General features: G+C 40.1%; 1 protein-coding gene across 1 annotated transcript in view; it reads left to right on the top strand.

Annotated features, from left to right (window-relative positions):
• The window catches only part of CRYBG1 (crystallin beta-gamma domain containing 1), a 314,284-nt gene extending 301,355 nt beyond the window's left edge, over window positions 1-12,929 (top strand). The window contains exons 18-22 of the mRNA XM_007940839.1: window positions 878-1,017; window positions 3,260-3,383; window positions 3,824-3,982; window positions 5,902-6,064; window positions 12,841-12,929. Coding sequence (XP_007939030.1) covers window positions 878-1,017; window positions 3,260-3,383; window positions 3,824-3,982; window positions 5,902-6,064; window positions 12,841-12,929 — 675 coding nt within the window. The remainder of the gene's footprint in view (window positions 1-877; window positions 1,018-3,259; window positions 3,384-3,823; window positions 3,983-5,901; window positions 6,065-12,840) is intronic.
• Window positions 12,930-15,602: the final 2,673 nt, after the last annotated feature.

The following is a 15,602-nucleotide window of genomic DNA, read 5'->3' as shown; positions in this document are numbered from 1 at the left end:
ATTTAAAACAAAACAAAAAACTGTTTAAAGGCTGACTTCATTTTTCTGAAAATCAGTGGACTTCTATGTTATTGTCCTTTTTAAAATGATTGACAGTCTGAACATGGGACTTCCATCCTGTTTTTTTTTTTTTTTTTTCCCCTCTCCTTTTGATAGTTCCTGAATTCAGTTTGGAAGTATGAGCACACAGAATCATTGTTTTATGGACAAAATTAAAACAGAAAAAAGAAAAAGACATTTGAAAATATAGACAAGGAGAAGGTTCCTTGGTTAGAAAATACTACACAACACACTGGGAGCTCTGGTGGCACAATGCCTAAGGCATTTGACTGCTAATGAGAAGGCTGGTGATTCAAACCCCCCAGCCACTCCTCAGAAGGAAGGTTGGGCAATCCACTTCTGCAGAGATACCACCTCTGAAACCCAAGGAGGGGTCGTTATGAGTTGGATTTGACTCGACGGCAGTGAGTTTGGTGTTTTTGGTACTGGACATCAGACTGCCATGGCCCTCTAACTCTTATCGTTTATGCACAAGGCGGTATAACCCCTTCCCAGTGGAAAGGGGCTCAGTTAGGTATAAACTCCATTAGAAATGTTGATATTCCCGGCATATATCCAATCCCTTATGCTTGTTTTTTTTTCTTTTTTAATGCTTTATGACACTGTTGACATTAACCTACCTTTCCGTGCAATGGAAAAACTTCCTGCCTCCACATCCTTCCTCTTTTAGATCGTTTTCTCTTCTTAGGTTTGGAGTATGTGAACATCCAAGATAGTTTATGACTAAGCCAAATCTGACCATACCTTGTGCTTTGTACTTGTAACTTTGAATTATTATCAAAGATGAAAAACAAACATTATTTTTGTTCCTACACAGGAATTTTCAGAACCAACAATTATTCTTTTTGAAAGAGAAGACTTCAAAGGGAAAAAGATTGAGCTTAATGGAGAAATAATTAATCTCCAGATCCTAGGATTCAACACGCAGATCCGCTCCGTTCAGGTTATTGGTGGCATGTAAGTGCATTACCTACTTGTTTATTTAATAAAGTAGATCATTTTAAAAGTTGAGGGTGATTAGGTTTCTTTCTCTTTTACATCACCTTAAAGTAATTGATACATAACCCCTCATTTTTCCATAAGGGTTTGCAATTTTGCAGTCCACTTTACCTGTTGGGAAAAGCCTCACAGAAGGCATCTTTTGTCTTTTTACGAAGATTTTTACTTTCTTTAGGGTAAGAACTTTGTCTTTGCTCTCGTAGATCCTAGGGGAATACTTGGTAAATGTGTACTCAGCAAATTTATTAACACTCTTTTTTTAGCAAGGAAGAGAATGCTGCTTTCTTCTTATCTCATCGAAAGACCAAGTTCTTTGATTTTAGAGCTAAGGGTTGGGATTCTCCTTTAGCTAGGAGTGGCCGCCCCGTGGGAGGCCCAGGTTGATTCTCGGCCAGTGCGCCTCATGTACAGCCACGGCCTGTCAGTGGAGGCCTGTGTGTCGTATGGTGCTGAGCCGGTTTCAGCAGAGCTTGCAGCCTGCAGTGGGCTAGGAAGCAGGCCTAGGGACCTGCCTCTGCAAACCAGCCAGTGAAAACCCTGGGGGTCACAGCTGTTTGATCTGCGGAGCAGTTGGTTTCCTTGCTTGTGGGGTCGCCATTAGTCCCGGCGAATGCAACAACAGCTAATAATAACAAGAAGGGATGACTAGCAGATGCTCTGCAAAAGATGATAGATTAATTTGGGAAGATTTTCTCAACTTTGAATACTTTTGAAATAGGGTAAGAAATAAAAATGAATAAGAACTATCAATATAATTAAAAGAAAAAAAGAAGTTGTCATTGAGTCGATTCTGACTCATAACAACCCCATAGAACAGAGTAGAACTGCCCCATAGGATTTCCAAGACAGTGACCCTGGAATAAGGCATTTGGCTGCTGACCAAAAAATCAGCAGTTTGAACCAACCAGCTGCTCCATGGAAGAAAGATGAAGCAGTTTGCTTCTGTAAAGATTTACAGCCTTGGAAACCCTATGGGGGTCACTGTGAGTGGAATCGACTGGATGGCAGTGGGAATCTTTACAGAAGCTGACAGCCACGTCCTTCTCCCACAGAATGGCTGGTAAGGTTCAACTGTGGACCTTTCAATTAGTAGCCGAGAACTTAACCGCTGTGCCGTCAGGGCTCCTTATCAATGTCATAAATACGTCTTTTTTAGAAAATGTTTCCTTTCACTCTCAAAACAATCGGTATAGTCGATGTATGTGCATCAAATGTTGGAGAGGGCTATAACTATTTAAAAATAATTATGCAATATTGTTGTTGTTGTTATGTGCTGTCGAGTCAGACCTGACTCATAGCAACCCCTCCTTGGGTTTCTGAGGCAGTATCACTATGGAAGTAGATTGCCCAACCTTCCTTCCGAGGAGTGGCTGGTGGGTTTGAACTGCCAGCCTTCTGGTTAGCAGTCAAATGCCTTAGGCACTATGCTACCAGAGCTCCTTATGCAATATTAGGGTGATGGAATTATTGGTGATTTTTTTTTTCAACAAGGTTTAACTAATACTTTTTTTTATGATAAAATAGCTAAAGTGATAACATTTTATATTCTAGGATTAAAAGTAGAGAATATTCTCCTTGATGTATTATAGCAGCACGAGAGAGCGTTTGTTGGGTTGCTCGCATGCCAGTCTGTTTGGACCTGAACTTGTATAGGTGTGCAGCCCCAAGCATCTCTGAGTTGAAGAGACCTGACTGTCTTTAGCAGTTTCCTGGATTTGAGGAAGATTACTCTGTTTTTAAATAAACATATATTGAGGTGTTTTGTTTGTTTGTTTTAAACTAATACTTACTTCTGTAGTAGTTACCGTAAGCCACTCACCAAGAACTTTACAAACATTAACTATTTGAATATCTATTAAAACAATTGAAGGTTTTTAGTGACCAGCTCACAGGAAGGACTGGATGTCCCACTAAAACACTAGCTCTATGTCATTGCCTTATTGGAGGAAAAAATCTCATTGATTTCTCTTCGAGAATGGACTGTTTTTGTATAAATACTATTGTACCAAGAATTTTCTATTTGTCAGGAATTGGATGCTTGACGTGTTTCAGAAAATAAGATTGTTTCAATTTTATCCTCAGGTATATTTAAAATATAAAGCTCAGTCTAGAAGTTGGGACCATTCTAAAAATAAATATAATTGGGCCTGTTGTCAGAGGAAATTGCCACTCACTGTGGATATCTATGATTCTCTTTCAGCTGGGTAACTTATGAGTATGGCAATTACAGGGGTCGGCAGTTTCTACTGTCACCAGCAGAAATATCCAATTGGTATGAATTCACTGGCTGCCGACAAATAGGTTCTCTACGCCCTTTTGCTCAGGTATTTTTTTCTTCTCCGTAATTTGTAAAGACTCCTCTCTGAAGGTTTTTTAATTTTCGTTTTTGTAAATATAATTCAATTTTTCAATTTCAAATTTGAGTTTGAAATTGGTTTCTTCTGTGCCCCTATTCTCTGCACTGAATGGGTTGTTTTTGGTCCTCGGTGATTATAGCTGCTTCAGAAACGCTATCACATCCAACATCAAAACACGATGTGTTCCCACCCCTGGGCTGTCTACAGGCAGGCTCCCCATCCCAGGCATGTCTTTGAAATTTGAGCTAACTCTTCTCATTGAGAAAATCCTCAAACCGCTGAGCCTCCTGGGTATAGTAATTACCCTAATGTCCACCCCACCTTGGAGTCTATGCCTGATACTGATGTTTGCTCAGTGGTTCTAATAGTACAACAATGTGACTGCTGCTGGGGTTTTTGTCTTCTAGAAACGGATTTACTTCAGACTTCGAAACAAAGCAACCGGGTTATTCATGTCAACCAACGGGAACTTAGAAGACTTGAAGCTTCTTAGAATACAGGTCATGGAAGACGTTGGTGCTGATGATCAGATATGGATTTATCAAGAAGGATGTATCAAATGCAGGGTGAGATTTTTAGGATTAGGCAGGGGTCCAGTTTCCCTTTGGAGCTCTGGTGGCATAGTGGGTAGCGTATTTGGATGCTAACCAGAAGGTCAGTAATTCAAACCCACCAACTGCTCCATGGGAGGAAGATGAGGCAATCTACTTCCATAAAGATTTACAGCCTTGGAATCCCAATGGGGGTTACTGTGAGTTGCAGTCAACTCAATGGCAATGGGTTGGGTTGGGTTTATCTCCCTTTGGTAGCAGGTGACACATCCTTTAACATGCCTCTGATCTTTCTTCAAGTGGATGCTGACTCATGATTCCTAGAACACTTTCAGAAGTAAATTAGAATTTTTCTTCATGAAAATATTTCTTAGCCCTGATAGAACCATATAGGAACTTAAAATGGTAGACAAATCTAGCACTGACCCAAGATTTTTATATCTATACTTGATTCTCATATAGTAATAGAAAAAGGAACTGGCTGGGTTGCTCTCCCCTTCTCAGTAATCTGTTACAGAAACTATAAGCTCAAGCACTGTCCACAAAAATGCCAATTTGTGTATTTCCATTTTGGAGAAACTCACAGAGTAGGATTAAACTAAAGAGAGATTACCATGTGTACAACACAGTCCATTTCCTAATTGCCAGACCTTGCACAATGCAAATGGCCCCATCTCCCTCTTACATCACTCCTGCCATAATACACTTTTAGAAGCTGAATGTAGTAATATTTTATGAGAGAAGATTATGCCTCTGTTGTAGATAATCCTTTTTAACTCCTCAATTTTATGGGCTTGACTGTTTGCTCCTGAATTTTTTTGAAAACTTGGTGCCCCATGAGTCAGCAGAAGGCATCCATCTTGTGAAAGGGTCTCTTGTGTTTGAGGAAAATCATCCTTTCAGTAAACAGAAGTACTGCTTTGACACGTAGCAGAAATAACACAAGAAACAGAAGTAGCTGTTATGGTAGCATCAAGAGAAGCCACCAACTCCTTTCTAACCTTTGAATTACCTTTAACAATGGAAGAAAATGCCTTTCAGCAATTATTTCTAACAAACATTTCATTGAAGTTACTTAACAACTTTGAATTCAGTAGGTCAGTGAGATAATGCAAAGCATCCTAGATTATCACATTCATGTCAGTCGAGTGGTAAGCTTTTAAAAAGCATTTTCTATAGCAGTATGTGTTAGGCGCACATGAACATATGACTACCACACATTGTTTATATAAAAAGGGTAGGTTCACTGCAGAGAAGGTCCCATAAAACCTTGGCATTTAGCCGCCCTCTAATGAGTTTGTATTTACTTCTTCCTCTTTTTATAATTTCATAGCATGCCTTCTTAGAAAAAAAATTTTTTCAAATTGAAGGGACAGTGTTCCCTGTATTTATTTATTTATTTTTTACTTTGCTCATGAACGGAAGATAAGAGAAGTTAGTTAATAAATACAATTCCAAGTTTTACACTGACAAAACACACTTTTAGCCACTCTCACGCTACAACTGCTTTCAGCGTTACAGATGCAGTCTTATGCTGGAGGGGTCAGAATGAGCAGGGGACATAGTAGGGAGATTGAGCTATATAGCCAGCCTCAGGTCACAGTCACTTCTGAGACAGAAAAATAACATCATGGCGGCAGTTTCGATGTACTGAGACTTCCCACACTCGTAAGATAGAGATTCTCTCAAAGGGTAGACGTTTCTTATGATAGATAAGAACATAGCATGTTGTCTCCACTCCAGCTATCTGAAATAAAGGGCCTAAGTATTTGTTGTCTGATCCCAGCTTCCTTGGCTAAAAGTTGAAATGTCTCATGTAGGGTATATGAGGCTAGGAACTGAGATAATTTAAAAAGTCAATTTAAGCATCTTAATTGCTATGAGATTCGCATGTGTTTCCATTTCTAAGCTATACTGTATTTTCCACTAAGCAGATAGCAGAGGACTGCTGCCTGACGATCGTGGGCAGCCTGGTCACATCTGGCTCTAAGCTGGGCCTGGCCCTCGACCAGAATGCCGACAGCCAGTTCTGGAGCATGAAGTCGGATGGCAGGATCTATAGCAAGTTGAAGCCAAATTTAGTTTTAGATATTAAAGGTAAGGTTCATTTTTTTTTTTTTTCTATATTCAACTAAAAATATATTCTTAGCTTTTGAAAGCAATGAGTTTGTTTTTGTTGTTATGTGCCATCGAGTTGAACCCAACTCATAGCGACCCCTCCTTGGGTTTCTGAGGAAGTATCACTATAGAAGTAGATTGTCCAACCTTCCTTCCAAGGAGTGGCTGGTGGGTCAATGAGTTTAGTATTATTAATAATAGCAATAGAACTAGGCACCCACTATGCTATGCATTTACGTACATTGTTTCATGTGATCTTTACAGCCAAAGAAATCAAGGCTCGGAGGGGATAATCAGTTTGGCAGTGATCTCACATCCTTAAGGGCTGAGCTGGAATCTGAGTTCAAACCTTTGGTTGTATTGTACCAGTGTTAGACTAAAAATCACCAGCTAAAAGCATGTAATCTCAGTCAGTATGATGATTCTCATGTAATCTTTCATTGAGAAGATCTAAAAGGCAGTTGCTTACAGTGCTATTCCTTGAAAGAAACAACACAGGCAGGAGGATTCCAATTGATCTTGTGTTCAAAACGCTTAACCCGGAGCAAGCTGGTAGTGCCTGGGAAAGAAGAAATTTAGGCCAGAGGTCCTCATGTTTTCTTTGCACCCAAATCACCTGGAAGGCCTGAGAAATCACAGATGCTGAAGCACATCCTCAGAGTCCCTGATTCCACAGGCCTGTAGTGGAGTCTGACAATTTGCATTTCTAACAAGTTCCCAGGTGATGCAGCTGCTGCTGGCCTGGGGAACCCCCACTTGGAGAACCACAGATAATTTTTTTTTTTTAATTTTTATTACGATTTGGCTGAAAGTTTCCAGAGCAAATTCATTTTCCATGCAGCAGTTCATACTCATTTTGTTTCATGACATCAACTGCAATTCCCCACAGTGTAACAGCTCTCTTCCCACGTCCTCCCTGTAGTTATTGCTTCCCTGTGTCCTTCTTTCCTATGCATTCCTACCCCCAGCCCCCCCAGCTATCTTCTTGTGCAAATACTGCCCTTCTGTTCTCTGATTGATCATTCTAAGGAGTGTATGTACTGATGTAAATGTTCACATTAAATGCCTATTGTTTGGCTGGAAGCCACAGGAGTAAGTTCAATTCCAGACCTGAAAGGTAACTAGGGGCCATAGTCTCAAGGATCTCACCAGGCTCTATCAGACCAGTAAACCTGGCCTTTTTGATGATTTTGAGTTTTGTTCCACGTGGTTCTCCCACTCCATCCAGGATCTCCTGCACTGATCCCTTTCTGAGTGGTTTACAGTGGTAGCCAGGCACCAGCTAGTTCTTCTGGTCTCATGGTCATATACGCAGAGAGGTTCACATGGTCCACTAGTCTGTTGGACTGCTTGTTTCCATGCATCTTTGGTTTTCTTCATTCTTCTTTGGTCTGGATGAGGAGAGACCCATTGTTGGATTTAAATGGCTGCTTGCAAGCTTTTAAGACCCCAGTCTCTACTCACCAAAGTAGGATATAGAACAGTGTTTTTGTGTAGTATACTTTGCCAATTGAACTTGATGTCCTCTGCCACCACAGTTCTGAGCCCACAGGTCCAACTACTCACTCCCTCAGGGTGGTTGGCTATGGCTAAGAAGTTATCATAACTTTGCCCCTTGTTAGCTCTATTATTAGTATGGACATTCTTACAGCATATACAAATACATATGTAGAAAGATCATCCACCAGCCTTGTATATGGTCATGGGTATATTCCATTTTGCTTTGACATACCTGATCATTCAACCTGTCTACCCATCTATTTATCCAGAGATTGTGTTTGTTACCACTGATAATGCAGTATTATATACGTAAAAGGAGCTCTGATAGCATAGTGCCCAAGACACTTGATTGCTAACCAGAAGGCTGAGAGTTCAAACCCACCAGCCACTCCTTGGAAGGGAGGGTGGGCAATCTACTTCTGTAGTGATACCGCCTCGGAAACCCAAGGAGGGGTTGCTATGAGTCAGATCCTACTCGACGGCAGTGAGTTTGGTTTTTTGGTTTTATGTATGTAAAAGGGTTTTTATCTTTGTTTTCTGTACCTCTTGCGCACCTCTGTCATTTTCCTTAGTGTTACTGTGTTGGTCACTCACTTTTGGAATGTTGCCTTTTTTTTCACCCCAATCAATACTTGTCTCTACCTACCTAACAGTGTTCCCTCCCCTCCCCTCCCCTCTCTGGTAACCAACAAAGAAAGTTTCCTTCCATATATAAACCTTTCCTTAACTTTTTACAAGAGTGAACTAAAACAATATTTGTCCTTCGAGAACTGCAGATAATTTTAAAACAAACAAACAAAAACCTGACCTAGTTTAGCCATGGGAGTTCAGTGGACAGATGTTGCTGCTGGCAAGCAGAAGACAACAGTGTGTTTTATGCGTGTCATCTGGGAAATTTTGCTTTAAATCATCTAGGGGCACTTTTCTATTCCCAATCAGGAAAGCCAGCATATTTATGTTCTATCAATTTAGTGAAACATTGATAATGTAACCCCATAGTAGGCCAAACACTTCATTTTAAATCATTGCTAGGAGTTACCTCTATTTTAATCAGGGCTCTAGGCCAGTGCCATTTTTAAGTAAAAATTAAGATGTAAGGGTAAAGAAACAGGTGTACTCTGGTTTTAAAGTAACCCTTCTGGATAATAGAGAATACGGCTGAACATTTTTCATCAGGAGCTTTGGTAACCGAATGAATGGGGAGAAGTGACTAAGTCACTTCTGGAGGATCTCCAAGTGTGTTTAGTTGCCAATCTGCTTAACAATTGGATTAGAATTCACAAAGTCCCTGAGAAATTGGAGAGGTGCCAGGAGGCAAACAGATTAAATTTAATGAAGGCAAAGGTGGAGTGCTATTATTTGGGGAGCACAAACTAAGCTTATATAACCACACTGGATGGAGATCAAGAATCATGTACAAAGCAAGTAGGAACTCTGGAAAAAGAAAAGAAATGTAGCCTTCTGAAAATGAATGGTAATATATAGCATACTTCTTTCACATTACATTTGGTCCAAGAGATTTGCCATTATATAGAGATTTATACCTATTTTACAGATAATTAACCCTGAGGCCCAACTCCTTTAAGAATCCGTCCATCAGACCTTTATCTGTTCTTAGTTTAATCAACTTTGTTGAACTGGGGTTTATCATTCTACAGACTTTTAGGGAAGCTCTGGTGGTGTAGTGCCTAAGGCACTTGGCTGCTAACCAGAAGGTTGGCGGTTCAAACCCACCAGCCACTCCTTGGAAGGAAGGTTGGCAATCTACCAATTGTAGTGATACCACCTAGGAAACCCAAGGAGGGGTCACTATGAGTTGGCGCCTACTCAACAGCAGTGAGTTTGGTTTTTTTTTTTTTTTTGGTTTCTGTAGAGTTTCAGAAACCTCCAGAGAAGCCAAAGAAGTGTAACTGATTTGGGAAAATGGAGCTTATGATGAAATGTTAGAAAGTTTAGTCCCAAAAGGAGAAGGCTGAACAAATCTATGGGTTCCTGGTTCTTACAAATGGCATCAGCTTCCTTTGTCCAGGTTTAAGGTCACTGTGATCCTTCTGAGCTAGTCTCCTGAATAGAGCATTTCCCCCTTGATCCTTTCCGCATGCATTGGGTATTCACTATGTAGCAGGCTCTGTGCTTGACTGGGGGTACCAAAGTGAACAAAATAGATGCTCCTTGGCTTCACACAATTTACATTCTAAAAACTCCAAGAATATAGGATCCCCCCCCCCCCATTTGCTGCATTAGGAATGGATGAAGAATAAAGACACCTGGCTTCTAGTCTCAGCTCTGTCATGAACTGTCAGATTCTGGGAGATTCCTCCTTAGAGCTTAACTTGAAAACTCTAAGGCCCTTTTCTAAGATGTATTATAAATTAGCTGAGTGCCTCTTGAGTAAAGATGGTAGCCTATCTGTAGCTAGCATGGCAGTGCTGACCTGTTGCCTGTCCTCATGGTGACCCTACAGGATAGAGTATCACTGCCACAGAGGATTTCCAAGGCTGTAAATCTTTATGGAAGCAGACTACCTTTTCTTTCTCCCATGGAGTGGCTGATGGGTTCAAACCAACAACCTTTTAGGTTAGGAGCTCAGTGTTTTAACCAGTTTCTTAATTCCCTGTTAAACTGAATTGAAATTTGTCTCAGGATGTAGGAGAATGATGCCATCTTGTGGACATTAGTGAGTAAGGCCATGTATTCCAAAAACCTTGCAAGAGAAGTTACACTTACAAGAGACTAATTTTCATTAAGTACAACTGAACCATTCATTACCTATTAAAAATTGCAGTAAGATTTATCACAAGTTGTCTTTTTTATAACTTCTCTCCTGGTGTTTGAAGAATGAGTTGTTTTGGCAGACAGTCACATATTATTCCTTTACCAAACCACATACATTATGAAAATCAGTTGGAGGCTGATTCATGCCAATTACAAAAAAAAAAAAAAAAAAAAAAAAAACAGAGGTCCACGATGCTTTCAATTCTTCCCAAAGGCAGAAGGATGAATCAAATGATTTCTCAAGAACTTTCTAGTCTTCATGACTCTATTTAGATTTATGATGTAATATACACAAAAATGTTAAGATACTATAATTTTGAAAAATGAAAAAGTCTGTGACAATAATACTTTCTGAAAATCTTAATGGAGTATTGTGTGTATGTGTGTAGTGGGATTGGGGGGTGGAGGATGGGAGGTGCACTGTACTGATGGTGGCAACTTTTTTTCCCATCTAAACTTGAACATAAAAGGTGTAAGGCACCTTGCCCTTGTAATCTGTATGGCCAGACCCAGCTGTGTGGAGGCTCTCCATGATGACAAACCCATTTATTACAAGAAGAGTGTAAGAGACTCTCCTTCCCCAGCTACCTGGATCTGTAGTATAGGTTTTCAGACCTTTCTGATTTTTATAAATGCTTGAAAGGAGAATGCTAATTTCTTCTTGGCCTGAGGGCAAACCATGGTTTCAATACCAGTCACACGTACCCTACATCTGGATGCACAGATTTTTATTGTGATGGAAGCTTTGATGATATAACCTTGGTGTAGAGACTTATATGATTTCATATAGAGGTATATATAAAAGGGTATTTATTCCACTCTGGAAAAAAACATCAGATAATCCTTTTTTTTGACAATACTTCTCCACTGAAAGGAGAAGCCATGAAGCTATTTTTAGCACTAAAATGTTTAAATATCCAGTAAGCACCCTTGGAAAATTTTCTTACAAACATTCTGGCGAAAAGGAATTTATGGAGATCATGGTATTACAGTACATTTTACAGTACACTGAAATTCAGCAGCTTAACCACTATGAATTTTACACACCAAATCCTGGGAGTTCCCAGCAGTGGCAGTGTTACCCTGTCCATTTCAAACATCACCTTTGACCTAACATAGCCCTTCTTCATTGTTTTTTAAAAGATATTTTGTTGTTGTTGAAAATACACACAGCAAAACATACACCAATTCAGCAATTTCTACATGTACAGTTCAGTGACACTGGTCACATTGTTCAAATTGTGCAGCCATTCTCCCCCTCCTTTTCTGAATTGTTCTTCCACTCTAAAAGGGGCTCTGGTGGCACAGGACAGGCATAGTGGTTAAGGCATTCATCTGCTAACCCAAAGGTTGATAGTTTGAACCACCAGCCACTTTGTGGGAAAAAAGATGAGGCAGTTCGCTTCCGCAAAGATTTAGAGCCTTGAAAACCCAATGGGGGTCACTGTGAGTCAGAATCAAGTCGATGGCAGTAGGTTTGGTTTAATTTTGGTGACTCAGTAGTAAAGGCATTTGGCTGCTAACCAAAAAGTTGGTTGTTTGAACCTTCCAGCCTCTCCATAGGTGAAAGATGAGGCAGTCTGCTTCTATAAAGATTTACAGCTTTGGAAACCCTGTGGGGGCAGTTCTACTGTCCTATAGGGTCACTATGAGTTGGAATCAAAGCAATGGGTTTGTTTTTTTTGGTATTACTGTGAACTTGCTGCCTCCAGCTTCCTGTCTAAACTTTAGAGCTGCGGTTGTCAATCTGACCCCACACAGATAGTTATTTTTAAAGAGCACAACGCTCAGGGCAGATACTCTTTACTAAGCCAAACTCTCGTTTGTTTTCATGACAACTTTAGAGGATATTTCTTGTTTCAGATCTCAGGGCAAACGTTCGGAAGGTTCATCCAGCTTCAGTGGCTCCAGAGATCCCATAAGAATTTGAAATTCCATTCTGCATTTTACCCCATTTTGGTCAGAGATCAGAAATTTTCAGTAATAGTAACCAGGCACCATCCCGTCCATTCTTCATTGTTTGTACCAAAAAATATTCCTCCTCAAAACTGAACACAATCATCCACTACCAGATCTGCCTATTTTTCCTCCCTGGCATCTCAAATCCATGATCTCACCACCAAATATATTGTATAATTTCTTTGCTCCTTTTCCTTTCTCTAGATTTGTTCCTGTTCCACTCAATTGAGATACCTTGAGAGTAACTATAGACTAAGAATGTAATAGAGAAAGGAGCCTTAGGCAGTAGAATATCTGGTGTGAAGTTGCTGGTGCCTGTGTGATGGGGTATTTGCAGAGTAACCTATAATAGAATGGCCCTCTTATCCCGTGGGTACATTTAGGGCTTTCCTCTCTGTTTTGCTACCTCAAGCCAGTATTTTTTATACTTGCATACTCTTTGCTGTATTGGAGTTGTTCAGACTATGTCTGCGAAAGCCTCTAGGTACACTTACTATTATTAAAATTTTTCTTTCTTTTAGGGGGGACACAGTATGATCAGAATCACATTATCCTCAACACTATCAGCAAAGAGAAGTTGACACAAGTGTGGGAAGCAATGGTCCTGTAAACCTGAATAAAGACGCAAGATCAGCCTTTCTAGAGGTCCTTCCAGACACCTGATGTTTAAAAAGCCGGGGCAGACTCGCTGATGGAAGAGACAAGAGTAAAGATGGAGCTCCTCCTTCTTCAGTAATTCTAACGCGATCTTTAATCACACTGCCACGACCACGGGAAGGGTCTCATCTTTTCAAAAGACTTTAATAATTTTAAACCAAAAATTTGTCCTTCTTTCCTTCTTGTGTTTTATTTCCTTTCAGTAGCTGTTTAAACAGGTTATCTCATGAACAGCTTTTGGGTGTCTTATAAAAAAGTCGTATCAAAACTTCATTTTTAAAGTATATTTTAAATTATTTCCAAAGAGAGAGAAAGGAGGAGAGTGTGAACAAATGTACTGACTTTGTGGACCTACAAATCCCTTACACTTCAAAGAGAAGGAGAAAATCTTCAGTTTGTAGGGTGGAGAACTGTTCAGCGTCTGGGAAGAAATACTTTATTAGGCTTGTAATTTAGTCTTTGGCCTTGCTTTTCCTGCAATCATTAATTATGTTCTGCAGCCAAGTGGGGAAAGCCTTATATACTCAGACATATTTTCAAGAACTGAGTAAGTAGAAACAAAATGTAATTTCCTTTCAGTTAATATTAAAAATTAGTAAATGACAAGGCCATGTCTGCTAACATTTATTAGCAGGATTTGGGTTATTTTAATTCACTCGTGGGCTGCCCTAGATTGTCACAAATAAGCATTGTTTAATGCCTTTCTGACAAATGCTACTGGAACAGTATTAGCACGTCTAATTTATTAGACCATCCTTACTCATCTACAAATGCTCAATCATCGCTATGCAATCTTTTGCCAACCACAGGTTTTTTAGCCTAACTTCCTCTCCACCTGTTCAAGTGCATGGGCACAAGGCCTTACGTGGGGCTGCCTTCCCTGTCGTGTTCCACAGTTCTGATCCTAGTTGAGCCTGCTGGTGGACCAGCTTTGATCTGAGGGCACTGCAGCCTCTAGCATCACTTCTGGAGACCTAAAGTTACAAACATTAAGAGAATGACCAGTAATTTCTCCAGAGAGTGAAGGAAAGTAGACCTTAAGGAATGTTTCTTGGTCAAATCTTACAACTCTGGAAACCCTACAATGCAGCAAGCATTTCAAGAAAGAAAACTGACAATGTTTAACTGCTGTCAACACACTGGCCCAGTTGGTGCTGTTCCAACAGTGGGTTCTATTTTCGAACAAAACTGGTGAACATTCCTTGAATATATTCCACCCCTTTTTTGTACTCATTTTGTTGTCATCATCACTGAATACTGGTGCTCTTGTCAAAGGTAGAGTGAATCGTTTCTTCTTCATCCGTTCAAGTATGTTTCCAATTCTAAAATTCTGATTTTCTCTGGGGTCCATGGCAGTCAATTATGGTCGTCAGAATAGTTTATCGTCAGTTTTAAAAGAACGTTTGCACATGTACAACAGCGCCATCCTGTCTGTCTTGTTCTTAGATGTATAGCTCTGATTTTTAGGCCTTTTGTGTGTATCATTACAATATGGTGGGGAAGACATTCTACAATAGCCTGTGTTGAATTATCTCTGGAATAAACTTTTTTCTGGTTAACTCTATCAGTGAAATCTGAGAGAATCCATTCATTAACCCTCATATACCACTTCAAAGACAGTCAGCTGGCATATTAGAAACAAATGTCTGACTGATTAGGACGGGGCAGGTTGGAAAGGGCAGGACTATCAGCAGGAAAGTTTTGCCAACAACCCTCTTTCTGGACTCAAGGTTGAAAGGAAACACTCCACTTCTCTGAGGGTGGAAATGAGGGTAAGAGAGGCCCCCGCTCATCCGCCGTCCCTCAGATTTTCACCCATCACTGCTGCCTGGGAGCCTTCAAGGGATAAGAGCTGACATTGTTCCAGATGGAAGTCAAAAGCAGCTTGTATTACAATGAAAGAAGGTTTTTTTTTTTTTTTTTTTTTCCCTCCTGAAATAGGTGTGTACTTGGGAGAAGTGCAATTCATATAACATGCTACCAAATAGTGACAGGAATAAGCCAAGTAGAAAGTTACCAGAAACTAAGGTCTACAACAAAGCCAGAAGCTACTATCTAAAGTGCACTAATGGGAATGAGTACAACGGACATAAGGGACATTTACTTTAAATGAATGAAGGGACAGGGTAGAAATATAAAAGATCATACCTCAGTGGGTTTCCTGGCAAGATAGTAAACAGAAGCATCTGAGGTCAGGGCCAGTTAGGCCCTGTTGGAATAGTGGTAATTTCCACAGAAAAGCTCTGAGAGAAATACAATTCAGTTGTTGTAAAAGGCCCAGCCTATATGCAAAATGTCAGTTTTAAAAACAGTTGTTAGAAACTTTAAGGAGCTCTGGTGACACAGTGGGTAAGGCATTAATTAGACTGCTAACAAGAAGGTCAGTGGTTCAAACCCACCAGCCGCTCTCCAGGAGGAAGAAGCAATCTTCCTCTGTAAAGATTTATAGACTTGGAGACCCAACAGGGGTAACTATGAGTCAGAACTGACTCAACAATGGCAGTCGTTTTGGATTTTAATTTGGAAAAAGTAAACACCAAATTATTTGGCCAGATTTTTAAAATGATCCTAAGAGATTCAGAAGCACCTCTGGTGGTGTACTGCCTAAGGCATTGGTGGTAGTTAT

This window comes from Orycteropus afer, unplaced genomic scaffold (genome assembly GCF_000298275.1).
Source record: "Orycteropus afer afer isolate SDZICR_OR568_19922 unplaced genomic scaffold, OryAfe1.0 scaffold00072, whole genome shotgun sequence".
NCBI classification, from domain to species: Eukaryota; Metazoa; Chordata; class Mammalia; order Tubulidentata; family Orycteropodidae; genus Orycteropus; species Orycteropus afer.
The sequence above is the reverse complement of the archived record's forward strand: the minus strand, read 5'-3'. Positions and strand labels throughout refer to the sequence as shown.